At 48.1% G+C, this 18,139-nt stretch overlaps 8 protein-coding genes across 8 annotated transcripts; 5 read left to right on the top strand and 3 right to left on the bottom strand.

Moving 5' to 3' along the window:
- The first annotated feature begins 350 nt into the window (after window positions 1–350).
- EV420DRAFT_269139 (uncharacterized protein) lies at window positions 351–2,794 on the top strand. The gene is made up of 9 exons (XM_060481477.1): window positions 351–721; window positions 771–800; window positions 857–1,010; window positions 1,060–1,348; window positions 1,409–1,564; window positions 1,619–1,787; window positions 1,845–1,986; window positions 2,039–2,127; window positions 2,179–2,794. The coding sequence occupies exons 1-9, from the start codon at window positions 479–481 to the stop codon at window positions 2,416–2,418; spliced, it is 1,512 nt and encodes a 503-aa protein (XP_060331687.1). The 5' UTR covers window positions 351–478; the 3' UTR covers window positions 2,419–2,794.
- A 1-nt stretch (window position 2,795) lies between these two features.
- EV420DRAFT_269140 (autophagy-related protein 8 precursor) lies at window positions 2,796–3,949 on the top strand. Its single transcript, XM_060481478.1, has 5 exons — window positions 2,796–2,999; window positions 3,052–3,107; window positions 3,173–3,241; window positions 3,293–3,429; window positions 3,479–3,949. Exons 1-5 carry the CDS (start codon window positions 2,963–2,965, stop codon window positions 3,564–3,566), a joined length of 387 nt encoding a protein of 128 aa, XP_060331688.1. The 5' UTR covers window positions 2,796–2,962; the 3' UTR covers window positions 3,567–3,949.
- Window positions 3,950–4,342: 393 nt separating this feature from the next.
- EV420DRAFT_1620075 (Bestrophin, RFP-TM, chloride channel-domain-containing protein) lies at window positions 4,343–6,255 on the bottom strand (the record flags this gene model as incomplete). Its single annotated transcript, XM_060475539.1, has 9 exons — window positions 4,343–4,418; window positions 4,447–4,638; window positions 4,690–4,784; window positions 4,839–5,011; window positions 5,061–5,610; window positions 5,670–5,795; window positions 5,848–5,911; window positions 5,971–6,091; window positions 6,144–6,255. The coding sequence occupies 9 exons, from the start codon at window positions 6,253–6,255 to the stop codon at window positions 4,343–4,345; spliced, it is 1,509 nt and encodes a 502-aa protein (XP_060331689.1).
- A 532-nt stretch (window positions 6,256–6,787) lies between these two features.
- On the bottom strand, window positions 6,788–7,076 carry EV420DRAFT_1536198 (uncharacterized protein; the record flags this gene model as incomplete). Its single annotated transcript, XM_060472864.1, has 1 exon — window positions 6,788–7,076. One exon carries the CDS (start codon window positions 7,071–7,073, stop codon window positions 6,843–6,845), a length of 231 nt encoding a protein of 76 aa, XP_060331690.1. The 3' UTR covers window positions 6,788–6,842.
- A 1,308-nt stretch (window positions 7,077–8,384) lies between these two features.
- Window positions 8,385–9,963, top strand: EV420DRAFT_269371 (uncharacterized protein). Its single transcript, XM_060481479.1, has 5 exons — window positions 8,385–8,406; window positions 8,466–8,935; window positions 9,002–9,311; window positions 9,366–9,510; window positions 9,565–9,963. The coding sequence occupies exons 2-5, from the start codon at window positions 8,720–8,722 to the stop codon at window positions 9,803–9,805; spliced, it is 912 nt and encodes a 303-aa protein (XP_060331691.1). The 5' UTR covers window positions 8,385–8,406; window positions 8,466–8,719; the 3' UTR covers window positions 9,806–9,963.
- Window positions 9,907–11,102, bottom strand: EV420DRAFT_1641703 (histone deacetylase complex protein; the record flags this gene model as incomplete). Its single annotated transcript, XM_060477271.1, has 2 exons — window positions 9,907–10,110; window positions 10,158–11,102. The coding sequence occupies 2 exons, from the start codon at window positions 11,100–11,102 to the stop codon at window positions 9,907–9,909; spliced, it is 1,149 nt and encodes a 382-aa protein (XP_060331692.1).
- Window positions 11,103–13,770: 2,668 nt separating this feature from the next.
- Window positions 13,771–15,732, top strand: EV420DRAFT_1536206 (kinase-like domain-containing protein). The gene is made up of 7 exons (XM_060472865.1): window positions 13,771–14,021; window positions 14,146–14,345; window positions 14,401–14,484; window positions 14,533–14,881; window positions 14,946–15,139; window positions 15,197–15,383; window positions 15,439–15,732. Exons 1-7 carry the CDS (start codon window positions 13,982–13,984, stop codon window positions 15,570–15,572), a joined length of 1,188 nt encoding a protein of 395 aa, XP_060331693.1. The 5' UTR covers window positions 13,771–13,981; the 3' UTR covers window positions 15,573–15,732.
- On the top strand, window positions 15,733–18,137 carry EV420DRAFT_1332800 (F-box/WD repeat-containing protein pof1). Its single transcript, XM_060468829.1, has 3 exons — window positions 15,733–16,194; window positions 16,245–17,795; window positions 17,844–18,137. Exons 1-3 carry the CDS (start codon window positions 16,006–16,008, stop codon window positions 17,982–17,984), a joined length of 1,881 nt encoding a protein of 626 aa, XP_060331694.1. The 5' UTR covers window positions 15,733–16,005; the 3' UTR covers window positions 17,985–18,137.
- Window positions 18,138–18,139: the final 2 nt, after the last annotated feature.

The following is an 18,139-nucleotide window of genomic DNA, read 5'->3' on the forward strand; positions in this document are numbered from 1 at the left end:
GCTGTACAAACTGTAAGGAATGTGTTTAGTCAACAATAAGTAACGTACTGTATTGTCGTTCTTTCGGGTCAGGTTCAACAAGCTATATGTCCCTGGGTATTTCCTGTATATTGTACGTGTCGTTGAGAGCAAGCATAGGCTGCGTAGCTTCGTCGCGAACGTGGACGTGGATCACGTGGTTCGGGAGTACGTCCCGGGTCCCGGTCGTTCTCATACAGTAACAATTACCTTGCTTACCTTGCTGGCCCGGGCCCCTTGTGGGCCAAAGAAATCCTTCATAGCACAGTGATACAGTACCAGCCGTCTTACTGTAATATTTTCATGTGTCAACGCTGTCAGGTGTTGTCTCGGTAAGGATCTCAGCACGCTGTCTCATGACACAGCCTATAGATAGATCAATATCACACCAGCGGCTAGATTCACACTGCCTGTTTCCTTCGAATATAAAGCTGAGGTCTTGATTTACCTTCCTACAAACATGGCCAGCATCATGGACAACACTACCGTCGTTGGGGACCGTGACACCCTTCGCAAGGATCAAGAGTTCTCACTCCAGTCAAAGGATTTCAAGTCTGCTATCAGCCATGGAAAACAGAGACAGCAGGAACACCATTTTGCAACTGCGCTCGATTACATGGAAGAGGACAGGCCATTCTTTGTTACGATAGGCAAGGACGGTGTAATTGCCGCACTTCAGAAGCTCGATAACCAGCTTGTACAAGTGAGTCTTACTTTCATTATGTAGGGTCTGCCTCTTATATTTCATCCAGGCTGGTCGTACCAATATCCTGTCCAAGAAGGTTAGCCTCTTACTATCAGTCCACATACATATCGATTGCTTATGCCGTTAACGCAGACACCAGTCAGCTGGATAGGCAGGGAAATTACCCCCGGACAGATTGGAATGATCAACCACGGTGGATCACCAAAGATTGTGACTCGCTCTGGTCGTTATCCCGGTTTTCCTTTACGAAACTGGTGGGCGCGGACATGGTGTGGGCCCAGAGGACGTAAGTACTCTACCAGTTTTGTCGCACTATCTCACCTTCCCCTTCATAGTTTCGGATACTGTCATCGAATTCCAAGGTCTCACCGTAGTTCAAGTTTCTCAGAACCAAGCAGCGGTCATTTCTGACCCTCAAAACCATATATTTGTCATCAAGAATGCGGGTTTTGTTGCATTTGCCATCGAGGGAACTTACGATGTTTTGTCGATTGTCGACCAGACTCACTTGCCCAGTTCTGTTAAGGACCGCGTGACTGGCAGCGTTTTGGGTTCGACCCATGAAGTCAAAATGAAAAGCAAAATCAATGATCGTGAGGAGAGGGACTTTGTGGTTGCTCTTTTGTGAGGACCATAAACTTTGACACGAGTTGAAGAATCCTGACTCATTTGTTCGTTCCCTAGCTTAAACATTCCTGCAAATAACTGTGCAGTTCTGCAGCGAGGTGATGACCTCGAGTTGTTAGGCGCAGGACAATCTGTCATCACCAACCCCAGTGTGACTCTGCGTGGCTTGTACACCCTTGGAGAAAATCAGCTCGAGATGCCGACCAAAGATATGTACGCGCTTTCCATGTTTGATTCGCATTGTACGGCTCTCATGGTTTCAATTAGCTTCACGCGGGATCAAGTGCCCGTCAGCTTGACAATATATCTCAAGTGGCAGTTGACGGAGCCATTGAAGCTCACTACACACGGCTACAATACTCCTTATGATGCTCTTCGGGACAAGACGCAATCTATACTCACCCAGATTGTCGCTCACTTGGACTATTCTGCAATGGCAAGTAACGAATTACTTGCGAGTTTGATGGTAATTTATAACTGGATGTCCGTACAGGTCAAACAGCGCTCGTTTGGACCGGATAATTTAGAGGATGGAAGTGATCCTTCTTCGGCTTTCCTTGATGCCCTAAGAACGCGTGCCATGGACGAAATGCATCAAGCTGCACTTGAATATGGTATTATTTTGAAGGATCTTGGTATGCTGCTTCCTTCCTTTGGTCATACGAGCTCTCACATACTGGGAATCAGCCGTCATTGACAGGCAATTCAAGGGTGACATCGCATCAACGATGGATAAACTCACGACTCGTGCTTTGCAGGCCCAGGTTGAAGCAGCTGTGAGTAATATGCTCTATTCGGGGCTTGTCTGCGACTGAAATCACTTCCAGAATGTAGATAGGGAGAACAGCAACAAAGTCAAGCAAGAAGAAGGCGCCCTTTCCGTCACACGGATCAAGGCGCAGGCCCTGAATACCCAAGCAGACGCAGATGCCTATAAAGTTATCGCGGCGGCTAAGGCCCAAGCACAACGTATGCGGATTGAAGCGGAAGCCGCCGCTGAAGCGACCCGCATGGCTGCAGAGGCCGATGCTGCGGCCATTCGAATTAAGGCAAAGGCTGATACCTGAGGTTGTGGATGAATTTGCCCGACAGATGGAATTCCGACGAATGGAGGTTTCTCGGGTGAAAGCCTTTGGCTCGAAAACCGTTTTTGTTCCTTCAGAGGGATTAGGAACCCAACTGGGAAATGCGATGGCTGTGGGTATGGCCGCCAATATGGGAGCTAGCTCGAACCAGATCTCCCGTTAAAGCTCCTTTAGGCCTTGCATTGATTTTCGACCAACATTGTACAATATTTCTTATGGATACGCAATCGCCTCCTTTCTTATGACTATCAGGTGTATTACTTGCTCAGAATTATACCCATATTATCATGTCGGAACCGTTGATCTGAACCACAAATGAGTCAACCGGCGGCAGGCGCTAAGCAACCAAAAGCGGACCACAGGAACGGGTTGTTTGCTCGTGTTGTTCTGGGTTACGGTGAGGTCCCCTCGTGGCTTGGTCCTTCCTTGTCTGCTTTGACCACCAACCACCACCACAGCTTTGACTTTCTGTATATTCAACCTCTACCCTCATCTCTTCGTATCGCCGTCACCATCGTGTACCAACATGGTCAGATCCAAGTTCAAAGACGAGCATCCCTTTGGTGCGTAGCCAAGCATCGCCTGTTTCATTCGTTGACTCATGCTCTGTCGCAGAGAAGCGCAAGGCAGAGGCTGAGCGTATCCGACAGAAGTATCCCGACCGCATACCAGTCAGTCCTCTGCTTGTATCACAGCTCGTTATATCTGTGGCGTTAATACTGGCCGATCTTAACAGGTGATATGTGAGAAGGCAGATAGGACAGACATCCCTACCATCGACAAGAAGAAGTATCTTGTCCCTTCTGTGCGTTTATCGATATATCGTTCTCGCATTCCTTGCTTGACTTCGAGATAGGATCTCACTGTTGGCCAATTTGTATATGTAATCCGCAAACGCATTAAGCTGGCACCAGAGAAGGCCATCTTCATCTTTGTCGACGAAGTATTACCGCCGACAGCTGCCCTGATGAGCGCTATCTATGAAGAGCACAAGTGCGTCCTATCAGTCCATTCCTAGGGTTAGGTATTCAACCTTTTACAGAGATGAAGACAATTTCCTATATGTCAGTTATTCAGGCGAGAACACATTTGGCAGTGAAGGATGGCTAGAGCTACCGTCTGAAGCATGATCTTGTTTCTCTCCGAAGGATCTTAGAGCATAGGAACATATAGTGGCATGACGTCTGGATCGGTGGGCTGTCCCGACCTGTGGTCTGAGGTCTCCGTGCATCGGTATTCCGTCGATTCTTCGTGTTTTGCTCCCCCTTTTGTACTTTAATATGACCCCCGCCCTTTCATACATGAATTGGATTGTATTGATGAATAGTATGCTATAGCTCGAGCCGTAGTCGGATTGATCTCTGAGATGCTATTAGTATTAGATGTTTGCGTAGGTTCTCGGTACATTTTGAATCGATACATTTGTCCATTTCGACCTTAAGCGTTTTCGGATTCCTTAGGCGGCTTTAGTCATTATGCACTTCTCTATGAACCTTTAAACATTGGCTGGCAGTCAACTCGCATGGAACCTCAGCGGTGGTCTATGGGACTAATTCACGCTCAAAGAAGCGTTTTATTCGATTCATTTCCAATTCCTTGACTTACACACCTTTCGTGGGACTTACTATATTGAAACACCATGCTGACAGAGCTGCTGAGTACATGGTCTGAATGAAATGTTTCACCCGTTGCTTGTTCGGAGATTGCAAGTTATGTCGCCACCATGTCGTCTAGGGATTGACGACTGATGTCGCAACAACTGATGCACGGCATCATAAAATAAAGCAAGATGGTGAGAACAGATGAATGCCCGTATGTATGCAATGTCCTTGATGTTAAGTATGTTAATAATGCAGATCGTCCGAATTCCTGTTGCCCAAATTTGATGAAAAGCCTGGCCCATTGGCTAATGTGCCTCCCTTGTTAGATCATCGGTATGCCTCCAACTGCGCAGCAGCGTCTGCTTAATATTTTCCAAGCCACTTCTCGTCATCTTCCGCGTGCTTGTACTCCGTCTGACCCTTGCAAAGTTCTGCGGCGGTGCGACGGTCACCAGGAGCGAACGGTTGGTTCCACGGGGTGAAGACGAAGCTGGCAGGGTCCGGAAGGGGGTGAGCCGTAATCTCCTGTAATTCTCGTTGTATAGCCAGGCAGAATGAGTCGAGGTCAAGGTCATTAAGGTCGTAGTTAAAAGGATTTTCACTACAGCGACAATAAGCATGACGGCTGATGAACAAGAGAAAGTACACATACATCTCAGAACCAATTTCAAGGAATCCGAGAAGGAGGAAGGATGCAAAGGCTGTGGCCGGAATTGTCAGGTAGTGGAAGGAGTCAAAGACTTGGAACTATAGAAACCGGGGTTGGTAAGGTGGACGAGAACAAAGTTGAGTATAACGAACCGGCAACAAGAAGAGATAAATCCAAAGCGACATGCGCAAATGTGCCTGGTATGCAAATGGAAGCGGTGTCGTCGCGATTCGTCCCAGGTTGTTCATCGTGTCCTGGAGCATGCCGATGTTGTTCGTGATAGCAGCCGCAATGGCAGGTTGGAGAAGGCCATTGCGCATAAGGACTACACTTCGGTCAATCTAGGCAAGAGACGGGTCGAAAGAATAACATACAAGCCGAGTAGGTAGACAGGTAAATCGTGATCTCTAGAGGAACATTGCTTTCTTGGAGCTGCGGCTTGATTTTCCTTCCTAAAGCGTTCCTCGTGGCACCTCTTACGCTGTCGATTCTGCGAGAGAATATCTTGGCGATCCACTTGAAGAAAAGGAGTATCGGAATATAGTCATAGAGCGTCACTTTGGGGGGATTCCGCGCAGGCTTGAGAGGTCGGTGACTATGGACAGAGGCCAGAGCTTTTTCGGGATCGAACGCCTTCGTTTTAGATTTTGTAGACCGCTTGCCGAGGGACTGGAGCCATGATGATGATGGAGCTGGAGAGAGACTAGGACGGTCTTTAGATTCCGGTGTATCGTCACCAGAGGGCTCAGGAATGGTGGAGTGGACATTATGGTCATAAGGATGCTCTCCGTCTTCGGAAGCCTGCCAGAGAGGAAGCATCTCCGAACTGGTTCCAGTGGCCGTAGTAGATGCAAATCGTGGTAAGAAGCAGATGAGAGGATAGAGGTCTTGATAATAGACGCCGTTCTCGCCTCGGAGAAAGTGCTGATTGATCATTCGTAGTAAGGAGGACCGCTAGATAATACATGTAACAGCAGGCGTACCTTGATTGCGACGGAAAAGGCTTGCACCAAGTTGATCATGGTCTTTTTCTCGATGACACTCTCCAAAGTAGTCTGCACTTTGTTCTGCCCCTTGTCCAGTCGTTCATTCGGAACGTGTATCCAGATCTTAAGCGGCAAGTTCAGTACCGGTAACTAGTTGCAAGCTGACAGGAATCACCATCTGAGCTAGATTCCTTGACACGATGGAGATGTTTGCCCACATCTTTCTTCCGTCTTGGTACCTTTTCAAGCGACGTTATATACAACAGGGACTGACAAGTGGCAGGGGGATTATGAATACCTTTCATAGGCAGTCGATGTACGGAATGAAATGACCAGACCGAGGACTGTACCCAGTACAGTCAACAGTTGGGGAGAAATGGCCAACGAGTGAGGCGTTTTAATGGACACGAAGGTCACCACTAGGAAACCGAATGTTGAGTAACACAAAGGTCTCCAAAGAAACTATCTTACTCGTAGCAACGGCAGTGAAAAACAGCACTTCGGGCCATATGTCGTTAATGACGGTGGCATTGAACTTTTTGACAGTCCATTTTCCGCGCAAGACAGGATTGTAGGCAACCATTAGAAGAGATTTTTACAGCTCAAGCCCTGGCGGCTGCGGCTGGGAGGGATAATGAATGTGGGAGATAAGAGAAAAGAAAGACGTAAAAATTAAGCTTGGCGGAACGGCATTTTATACGAGCGTCGCAGTCTGATGATTTCTGGGCGCGATCAGGGTGAAAACATGCATCGTGATTTGGCCAGACCCGAAGTTCACAAACAGAACATGTATGCACGAACCCGAAAACAAATGGAAAGCCCCTCGTTGGATCAACCTTGTTCTAATATCGGATAGATTCAGAAAAAAACAGTGGAACAGTAGTTTTGTGGTACTCTTGTAGCCGCAATGCAGCAATGTCAATGTTACAGTTATTTACCGGTCAATGAAACAGCAAAATTGGATATTTACTGTAGGTTCCAATTGGTTGGGAATTTTGACTAGGTTTGAATGTAAGAATGTGTAATACTATGCAACAATAAGATACAGTAAAAAAAAGATGCTCAAAGGTGCGGGTACAAGTCCGCTTTCACAGCATTATTGTGGCGTGGGTATTCTGGGCTATTTTGAGTCATTGAAACAGTCCGGCCCATGTACCCAAACCTCATTAGTCAGCAACTTGGAATCACTCGAGTGCTATAAGAAAGCGAGATCTCCTTTCCAGTCTCCCTCTGATATACAGCCTCGAAATCTTTGCAGATTTTTCTTGCATCTTTCTGAGGAGCACCGGGTAGTTTGGCAAGCTCATTCTTGTGTGCAATGACTGCCTTTTCCATTAGCTGGTCATGGCATTTGCGAGTAATCTGGCACTTTTTCAAGTTTGATTTAGCATGTCCAGGCATAGTAAAAAATTGAGCAAGAGGAGAAATAAAATTCGGAGGCAATGGGGCAATAATAGGCGCATTGGACTGTCAGACTGTCCATCAAAGGCAATAGCTTGGCAGAACCACACTTTTATCTATGCCCTAGACTCCTCAGATAATGGGCGCCTGGTCTCAAACTTGTCATACAGGTTCTTCAGAAGGTCATTAACATTATTGAGGCCTTTGTGGGTGATTACATTCAGATGGAGGACACACATTTCTGGGTCAGATTTTGAGTTCATGAGAAAATAGATATTTTTAGAACAGAAGCCTCAATTTCTCGGAATATTATCCATGTCACATATGAAGAATTACTGTAGAACATGAAGATACAATACACATCAGCAATGCAATACAAATTAATGATGAAGGATGAAGGGAGGGAGAGCAAGAGGCTAAGTGTTTCATTGAACCATGGTGTTGCAATGACCGGTAAATAACTGTACAGAGTAAAGACATGAGTCTGGCCCTGGCCCTGTGTCAGATGATGGTTGTCAATAGCAACGTGACTGAATCCATGCGGAAAGCGAACGGTTTTTTCCAAGTTTCCTCAGCAATGATGTGTGTACCCAGCACCTCAATTGCATGGAAATGCCCGAGCTCGCATGCTAGTTGACTGGTATCACAGGCATCACTCTAGCTTCATCAAGCTAAAGATTTAGAATCGCTACTGCCGAAGCTGTGTACATTTATCTAGCTTATTGACAGTTCGGTCAAATCGTTGTTCTAGTGCGGATCTTATGGGCTTCATCTATCTCAGTTCTGCTATAGAGTACTGGTGTTTTGCATCGAGTAACGTTGCTATGCTGTAAAGATGGTCCCTATTTTCAATGGCAGTCTCGGGCATCTATCATGCGTTTGCATCGACTTTCTGACGAGGACAACAGACGCCAAAACCCTGGACTGGCTCAGTCTGGCTGTAAGTGCGCCTGTAGATGCACTTGCGGACATCCTTATTCACAAGGCCCGTTAAGAATCAATGGATGCCGACAGCTGATATATTCTTTTATGTAACGCGCTGGCCGCTCTTTCAGCCAAGAGTGTCAGAGCAGCGTTCGCACTAAAGATAGGTGATGTTCATGAGAGTCGAACTTCACGCATAGTTCAACGGAGACAGCTTAATCTTCCAAGGCAAGGTAACTGCGTGGAGAACCTTTAATGGAGAGTTTCCTTGTGACCAGCGACTTCTATCAGAAGTTAGGTCCGACTGGGTTTGACTGCTTCCATCTGAATGTGAACAAAGATTCCTCCCCCCCCTGTGACCATCCGCTTATACCATCTGCAGAGGCTACGCTTCCGTCGTACGTTACAGGTCCCATATTCTGTAATAGCTCGGGGATTGCTTTCTAAATACTTCATTTCAATCGGTAGCTCGCGGAGATGGTATTAGTCGGTTTTAATATGTCCAGTTGCCTTCAATGTGTTGGAACTGGTATGTTGGACGGTAGAAACGCTGTTGATATCTGGTCCTATGCAAGTATACCGGCCCGAATATCTAACATTCCTCATGCTCTTAACCCCGGTTTTCAAGATTTCGCCCCGGCCTTGACACAACCATAAGACTTATCAAATCTGAAGGAAAATAGAGTAACGACTTCTCACCCAGAAATTGTCAGTTTTCCACGATGACCACTCTCCTCGACCAAGTACGCGCGCTTCTCACTGTCGACGTCGACTCCATGAATCCAACCGTGGCGAATCGGCACACCAGCGATAGCGTCAAATTCGTAGACATGACTTCGAATCAGGCGATTGTAGCCGGAACTGCGACCCCAGAACTACTCGCAGAAGCGGTGAAAGTAAGCGGCGGTGGGAGCGTGGAACGAGTATTGGATGTTTTGGTATGTTCCTTGATCCTATAATCATGAGATGCCTTCCACCCACTCACTAGAATGATCAATACATAGACCGTCCTTCTAGCGAAACGAGTACTTCCATATCTCTCCGGGAATGTGCACGCTCAAACAAGCCCTAGTGTTGGCTATAGTGTGGAGGGAACCGTAAGCGAAGCACGAAGAATCGTTGCAACATTCGAGGAGCTAGGTGTTCCACGAGCGAGAGTTTGCATAAAAATACCAATTACACCCGAGGGAGCACAGGCATGCAAAATCCTTCAAGATGATGGTATCCAGACCCTTGGAACATGTATCTTCGGGGTGGAGCAAGCCGTCGCAGCAAGTTTGGCAGGCTGTGTGTACCTCGCACCGTACTTCAATGGTAAGGGCAATGCATATCTTGATTAGCCTATCTTAATGACCACTTGGACGATAGAACTGCGTGTGCATTTCCAAGAAGGACTATGGAAAGCATACAAAGTGGGCGTGAAGGGGGAGGAGCATCCAATGATTGATGTGGTACGGGCGATCGTAATGGTTTATAAAACTAAGGGAACCAAGACCAAAGTCATGCCAGCGAGGTGCGTATTATTATGTAGCTGATGAAGTGCACCAAGAGCTTATCGATAACGCAGTATTGTTACTGCTCAAGAAGTGATCGCACTCGCATCTCTGCAGCCCGACCACATGACTTTGTCGGGTGCCGTACTCGATGAACTGGCTAGCCTTCCTCCGGTACCCGTCGACCACTTCGATGATCTTATGAAACGCGAATTGACAGTCGAGGAGTTAAAAAGTGCGTATGTCGCTGTCCTGTGGGACTATCCTAACCGCATATACAGCTATCGAACGAGATTACTTAGCAGACGGCAGTAAGTTGTTGAGGGAGGCATTTGATAGGAATGCGGAAACGGCGAGAAAAATGAAAGATGCACTGTCCATCTTTGCGGACTGCGAGCAAAGGACAAAGACCAGCATCAAGGCGCTTTTGGTGTAATTGCGTTTTCAAGGGCAGGAATGATATGCTTCGTGAACGAGTCTATGATGTGAGTAAGATATTCTGGAGTGTTCTGGTCCTGCATAGTCCCTTCTGGGACGTCAAGGGTGAATGAAGGGGCGTACAATGGGAAAAAGGGATGGTCGTAGGGAATTTCAGTACTAATGGGTAATGGATCAGATAACTATATGTATGTTAGTGCCTAGGTTGACGTGAATTGAAGAAACTCACAGCGACAGACGTCAGATACGCCCAGGCTCTAGCTGCATTAGGGGAGTTGTAGCCTCCTCCGCCGAGTAAGAGCTTTTTCCCCGGAAAAGTCGTGAGAATACGATGAATGTAATAGCCCATTGATCCAGGCTGGTCAAGTGAGAGGGACCAGTTGAATATCGCATGGGGATCCTCCGATAACGCGTCAACGCCGCATTGAATTATAACATGTGTTGGCGCAAATACTTCCGCGACCTTTTGCACAAGGGGAAACACGGCCATGTATGTTGAACATGAGGCACCAGGTTGTAGAGGAAGAGAGAGCGTAAAGGGGTCAAATGACGGGTCAAATTGAGTGGGGAGCTGGAGCGGTGCAAGAGACGAGACGGGGAAGAACCCAGGCGAAGCATGGTGAATACTGAGGGTTAGGACCGAATTTTGCAAATAAAACGCCTGAGAAACCGCGTCGGAGAAATGCAGGTCGAGGTCAATGTACATGATACGGGGACGAGGGTGGTGAATCTCCTTGACGCGCCTCATGGCAAGGATAGCCAAGACGCAGTCAGCTACGTAACAGAAACCGGAAGCAGCCGATTTCTGTGCGTGGTGGCGCCCACCGTCCCAGCATATGGCGACGTCGGTGATTTGCAGGGCCTTGACTGCCGTTAGGGTGGCACCTGCAACAAGCTGGACGTAGGTTGGGAGTCCTGGGAAGACAGGACAGTCGTCCGTGAGACCATGTAACGTCGAAGATGATGCGCTGTCGTCGAGGACGATGTCGAGGTAGTCGTCAGAGTGGTATTCACGTAGCTCTCGGTGTGTTGCCGCAATGGGTCGGACGACTTGGGCTTTTTTGAGAAGGCCAAGCGAATTGACGAGCGAATGGACGATTTTAGAACGATTTTTGTTTGACGGAAGACGCGACGCAGCCTCAACGAGCTGCGAACTGACAATATAGACTACCATCGTGGTGGTCGACGTTCAGGTATTTCACGATCACATGACTGCGCCAGCTCTTACTACAACCCCTTCTTGGTGTCTTACTACCTACAGCACTCTCAATGAAAGTAGTTTCTTAATGTGTAAGATCATATTAGAAGGGGATTTCCGTTTTCATATTCACTGTCATCTTGGCATGCTTCTCCTGTCTGATACCATTTTTACCTCAAAATAAAAACAAGGAGTAGGCTCCCTCATGATTTGCCGCACCCCAACGTACAGTACAATATGAGCTGCTATTCTCTCTGACTCCAATGATAGCTCTCCGAAGAGGTCAACGCAGAACTCTCCGAACAATCAGCGTGGATGACTACGGGATCACTGTCGTTACTCGGACTCTTTTCTTGGGAGCCATAAGCCCGTTTCATTCCTTCTACTTACTTCGCCAAACCTGCTTAGTTTGTAAGAGTGGAATGGAAAGAGCCCTGCCTGCTGCCTATCTCGGCCAACGCTGCGTACAAACTAATCAGATCACCTTGAAACAGCGTGCGTACTTCATGTTGAGCTGTAGGTATTATAGGCATAGCTTGATATCAGAAACCCTATCAGAATTACAGTCGCCCTTCCCTTCTTATCCTTTACTAAAACTCGAGTTTGTGTACGCCACCGCAACTTCTCCGAAAAGATTCGAAGGCTGACTGTCCAGTGATTAAATTATCCGGTAGAAAGTCCAAACGTATTGTCAAGTGCAGCATGCGATCTCGAAGGGAACGCGTGCACAAACGTAACTTATGTAACTGAAGTTGGTATCAAGTAGCTGCGTTATACTTGCTATACTACCATCATCAATTCAGAGCCGAGGACAAAGTCCTCAACGGCCAAGCGATGCTTCCCTCGCGGACCAGAGTTGTCAGTGTTTGTGTTGTCCAGAGAAGCTTCTTCCGGTGTCCCGCTCACTCGCATTCGATATGGAGAAACAGCGAGGAGGCGGAGCACAAGTTGTTAAAGCTGCCGCAGAGATCCGATGTTATGCAACCGGCTCAAACTAATTCGTGGAATCAGCCTCAGTAACGGGTCCCTAGTCTCCGGGGGAGCGCTCCAGCCGTTGGCATGAGAAACGAATGTTATTGGAGCAACATGACCTGTATTTAGTGTGAAAAACCGAGCGCTTTGCGACAAATGAGGCTAGCAAAGGGTCTAGATGATTGTTTTCCCAGTGCAAAAAAAAATCGCTAACGGTAGTAGGCCCATTGGGATGCAAACGAGCGTAACAAGACTTGAAAGTCACTAAAATGGTCCGCTGTTCAATAGGACACAAGTCGATCAACTTTTGGGGGGCACGATTTCCTACGTACTGCAAGGGTTACCAAAATGTACTTGGCTGCAGCACAGTTAGCGAGCAGTTCTGGGGCGCATTCCAGTATTTGTGGAACAAAAAAGGAGATATTAAATGGCCAGAGTAGAATCAAAGTTCAAAAGGTGTCAATTGAGTGTCGTTATAGAAAACACGAGTTATTTTTTTGATCGCGTCGCGATCTGTACGTACACGTGGCTTGAGATCGGACCGACGATGTCGATGAGCGGTGCTCTGACTGAATATTTTAATGATGGGTGTGAATGCCAAAGTCGACGTTTAGACGTCAAGAGGTCCATTTTGATAAATGTCGTTCATCAGTCATGGCCCGTTGAAAGTCAAGAAAGAGTAAATAGATTTTGTGTGGAGAATGTCGAACAAGTAATGACATTCAGTGTAGCAGATATGTAAGCGCCGCCAGACATATAGACGGAGCAATTACGGCCAAGTTTCTCGTCGGAGCATTCGATCGACGCGACAAACTCGGAGAGAAGACGAGAATGGTTGTAACGGAGGAGGATCCGCAAAACACGCGCTGTCCCTGGATGTCTACGTCCCTCGATAGAAGAGCGGCATGATTTGACCCTGTGAGTACTGAGATAGGCTCTCTGGTATCCGACTTTGCGACTGCAATGCGCCCCATTGGTCGCCGGAATTTGAGGGTGCGTTGGGAAGAACAAGCAGCCGAAGAATTCTTAGCATTGATTGATGTCGATAGAGTCGATAGGTGAGTAAGAGAACCAATACCGTGGTCATCACGCGTTGGAACGTTCTCTAAGTTGGATAGACGTCACGGCGACTCGGCTGCATCTGACCACTTCAACACGTGTCGACGTCGGCAAAATCAATGGGCGAGACTCTTCGGCAGGATCGTTAGCCGTCTGTCAGCACGACGGACGTCGGAAATTCACTCGAATTGGTACGCTGTTACTAGTATTTAGGCGATACATACTTTGTTGTCGGGGCGCGAGGCCAACTCCCAAAACAGGACCAGGTGATCGGCAGAAGCCACGCGTGGGAACAAGATGTGATCCCGAGGTCAAGAAGCGCGGTGGAACCTCCCGGGGCTTTCCCTTTTGAGTAATCGACACGCCACTCTGGGGGCGGGCGGACGGCAATGGCCGGAAACCAAGGCCAGCCTGGTCCAGGCGCGTGCCCATATTAAGACGCAATGCGAGCCGTCGACGTGCCCACCCGCCCATTTGCACAGGGAGCAGCATAGTGGAATATTAGTTGAATAATAGCCGTGTCCCGAAAAGAAAGGATATGAAGAAATATGGGGGAAAATAATAAAGAAACAAGAAAATGTATTGGAGGCGTGTTTGTGCATGTTGAGGCTCTGGCTTGTGACCAGTCCTGTCCCTTCATCCTCTCCTCCTCTTCCACTCCCGTCCCTTCTCCACCGCATACCCTGTCCATTGCCGTCCAGTATCCTTTCCATCTAGGCCCTTTCCCTGCTCTTTCTCTTCGTCCTTTTCCCGTCAAGGCTTCCTATTCGACCACTGGCTACCGTCTGCGTCCGTCGAGACAATCTCCTGCTGTATCTTCTGCAATGTCAACCCATGGACCCATAAACGGCGTAAAGATGTCTCGTACGTCTCACCATTTTCCAGTTCATGCCTTACAACTCACCTAGTATCCTCATCTTTTCCTTCCGCTTCCGGCCCTGTTGTCGATAAATCGATTTGCATCGGTTCTTGTTTCCTTGTTCTATAGCTATCGATGATCCCCACAAAGTCGTCAAAGTCATTGCTTCAGATGGCAAGACCGGTGACACACGCGAACTGTCTTATTCCAACTGCAAGGTCATTGGAAATGGTTCTTTTGGTGTCGTTTTCCAGGCGAAACTGCTCGGCGTTCCCAAAGAGAGTGAGGATATCGCCATCAAGAAGGTTCTTCAGGACAAGCGCTTCAAGGTACTCAATCTTCTCTTTCCGTTACTTCCGCATGCAAAATGTCTCGCTTCTCCAGAACCGTGAACTTCAGATCATGCGGCTTGTTTCGCATCCGAATGTAGTCGACCTGAGAGCATTTTTCTACTCCAATGGTGATAAGGTGCGTCACTATTCCCATAGAGTCGACTCGTCGCTCATTTTACCACAGAAAGACGAGCTCTATCTCAATCTCATGCTGGAATATGTCCCTGAAACCGTCTACCGCGCTAGTCGTCACTACGCCAAACTCAAACAACCGATGCCCATGCTCCAAATCAAACTGTATATGTATCAACTCCTCCGCTCCCTCGCCTACATTCACTCCGTCGGTATCTGTCATCGAGACATCAAACCACAGAATCTACTCCTCAACCCTGCTACCGGTGTCCTCAAGCTTTGCGATTTCGGCTCTGCAAAGATATTGATCGCCGGCGAACCAAACGTCAGTTATATCTGCTCCAGATATTACAGAGCACCGGAGCTCATTTTCGGCGCTACGAACTACACTACCAACATTGGTACGAGTCATCCATCCTGACCACGGCTCTTGTTCCTTACTCACCGTCGGTTTCGCTTATGTAGACATTTGGTCAACGGGGTGCGTGATGGCAGAGTTAATGCTAGGCCAACCGTTGTTCCCTGGTGAGAGTGGCATCGATCAACTGGTGGAGATCATCAAGGTGCTCGGAACGCCGTCCAGAGAGCAGATCAAGACGATGAATCCTAACTATATGGAGCACAAATTCCCACAAATTAAGCCTCACCCCTTCTCAAAAGTTTGTAGTGCATGTAACTCAAATAGAGCTGTTGGATACTGACAGGATTAATGGCAGGTGTTCCGGCCTCGCACATCCCCCGAGGCAATTGATTTGGTGGCGAAGTTGTTAGAGTACACACCTGGCGCACGGCTCAGTGCGATAGAGGCCATGGTCCACCCCTTCTTTGATGAGCTGCGGGTCGAAGGCGCGAGGATGCCCAATGGGAAGGAATTCCCGATGCTGTTCAACTTTAAACGTGAAGGTATGTTTCACGGAGTGTTCTCCATATGCTGTTGTGCTAATTAAAAACTTACCAGAACTCTCTGTACGGCCGGATTTGATCCGTCAACTTGTTCCGCCACACTGTGAACCAGAGCTGGCCTCCCGGGATATTGTGTTAAACGGCTTTGTGCCCATACCATTGGAAGACCTGAAGATAACGCTGGACTGACGATGGGGAGCGGTCTACATTCGTGCCTTGCGTTCGATTTTCTCTTCATCTTTTTTTTTTTTCATTCAGTCCAACTTATATATATATCTTGAATTCAATGCCGAGCAGGAGATGTACACGATGTTGCAATGATTGTAGTATTGAAGAGTGATTCGTGCTTGCGGTGTGATGTGAGAAATATGAAAGTAACTGCAAGGAATACACCAGAATTTGACGAGAATTGCGACATGTGGCGTTGAGCTTGCACGAGATCACTGTGATCGAACTTCACCACCGACCTCTATAAGTAAACAGCGCACCTTATTTCCTCCTTTCCCACCGTATCCCGCCTCTTCTTCCTTCCCGACGACCATGACGGCGAGCACGTCGTACGTCTGCGACACAATTCCCTGCTGCTCGCCTCGCCCTCGACACCAAGACCGAAGATACCCCAATGTCGTCGCCGCCACCATCGGATGACCACGAGCACGACGACATACCTTGTCAGCAGCCAGAGCAGGAAATTCATACAGAAAGCGGAACAGAGTCACCGCCGCCATTCCAACAGCAACCTCCAGCGAGAAAGTTATGTGTGAGGCATCAAAGAATGGCAGATGAAGGGACGAATTTGAAGTTACAGCAGGTACGAGGCCTTGGATAAAGATAAAGAACGACTATTAATTGTCAGTACAGTCTCTGGACGCTCTACCGCTCGAGGACAGGTCGGCAGTTTCTGCAATCTGGTCCAACTTTTCATCTTCATCCCATCCACGAAGAGCCTTGATTCTTCAGGGCCTGCTCACCATGTGCTGCTTTTCTCAACTTTCCCTTCTTACCGAACAACTTGCCCACCTCATCCGAATCGATCCGTTCACTGTTCTTCCTCGCGAAGTTTCCCTTAAAGTCCTCAGTTACCTCGATGCAACATCTCTATGTCGCGCGGCCCAAGTTACCAAGCACTGGCGCAGCCTCGCTGACGACGATGTCTTATGGAGAGGCATCTGTGAGCAGCACATCGGTCAAAAATGCAGGAAGTGTGGTTGGGCCCTGCCTATTCTCGAGAAGAAACGGACGTTTGCCAAGGCTTTAACGCCGCCGCCAAGCGTTCCCTTGTCGTCGTCCGAACAGAAAGCAAAGAGAACATTAGAGGATCTCGCTGATATATCCGAACGACCTCTCAAGCGGTCCAGGTCGGATGACGGCAGCGACTCCTCAACATCGGGAGACGAATCTGCATACGCCCTTCTTGCTCCTCTTGCTCCGGTGCCGACGACCCAGGTTACGCGCCCGTGGAAGGATGTCTACAGCGAGCGCATGACGATCGAACAAAACTGGCGACGTGGACGATGTACGGTCCGCACTCTCAGAGGGCATAAGGATGGTGTTATGTGTCTGCAGTTCATGGAGACGCTGTCACATCCTGCATTTCCTGTGCTCATCACCGGCTCTTACGATCGTACAGCCCGAGTGTGGAATCTTGAGACCGGTGTCGAGTTGCACTGTCTAAAGGGGCATACAAGGGCTATCCGTGCTTTGCAATTCGACGAAGTCAAGCTGATTACAGGGAGCATGGATTCGACACTCAAAGTATGGGATTGGCGACGAGGAAGACTTATCAGGACGCTTACGGGACACACGGAAGGCGTTGTCTGTCTCAATTTTGACTCCAACGTCCTTGCCAGCGGCAGTGTTGACTCGACAATTAAAGTGTGGAATCTTAGGACGGGAGGTGCATTTACGCTGAGAGGTCACTCAGATTGGGTCAATGCGGTCAGGCTTTGGGATTCCAATACATCGTCGACACCTTCCACTACTATGAAGAGTCCAATGTTCGACACGCCTGGATGCGCAGCTCCACAGATCGATCCAGGAAAAATGCTCTTTTCGGGATCGGACGACGGTACTATTAGACTCTGGGATTTAACACAACGGGCCTGTCTCAAGATCTTTACCGGTCATGTGGGGCAGGTACAAAGTCTCAAGTTGTTATTCGCAGATGATTGTAGTGGAGAAGAGGTGGAAGGTGACCAGGCCAAGGACGAACAGAATGAAGAGGCGCCGCAGTCCCAGACCAGGGCGAAGAAGCCCATTCTGATCTCTGGAAGTTTGGACAACACCGTCAAGCAGTGGGATATCGATACGGGGAAGACCGTAAGGACATTCTTCGGTCATATCGAAGGGGTCTGGGCAGTTGCGAGCGATAAAATGAGGCTGGTTAGTGGCAGCCATGATAGGACTATCAAAGTTCGTTTTGTGTTTGTCTTCAGATATTTCTTGCTTACGCATCTGCAGGTTTGGTCGCGAGAAGATGGTAGTTGTACTGCTACGCTCGTAGGGCATACAGCGGCAGTGAGCTGTCTTGCACTAGGCGAAGACAAAATCATTTCTGGTGGCGACGATAACGACGTCAAGGTATGGAGCTTCAGCGAGTGAAACATATCATCTCCATATCACTTCAACAAGTCTATTCATCCGCATCTTATTGTTATATTTCGCTTTAGTTGTTGCTGTCGGTTTTGGCTTTCGCTGTTTTTTACTTTCAATATTACATTATCGTCTACCAATACACATCTACGAATACAAAGGAT

The sequence above is a fragment of the Desarmillaria tabescens genome, assembly GCF_030435595.1.
Source record: "Desarmillaria tabescens strain CCBAS 213 chromosome Unknown EV420scaffold_14, whole genome shotgun sequence".
In the NCBI taxonomy this organism is placed as follows: domain Eukaryota; kingdom Fungi; phylum Basidiomycota; class Agaricomycetes; order Agaricales; family Physalacriaceae; genus Desarmillaria; species Desarmillaria tabescens.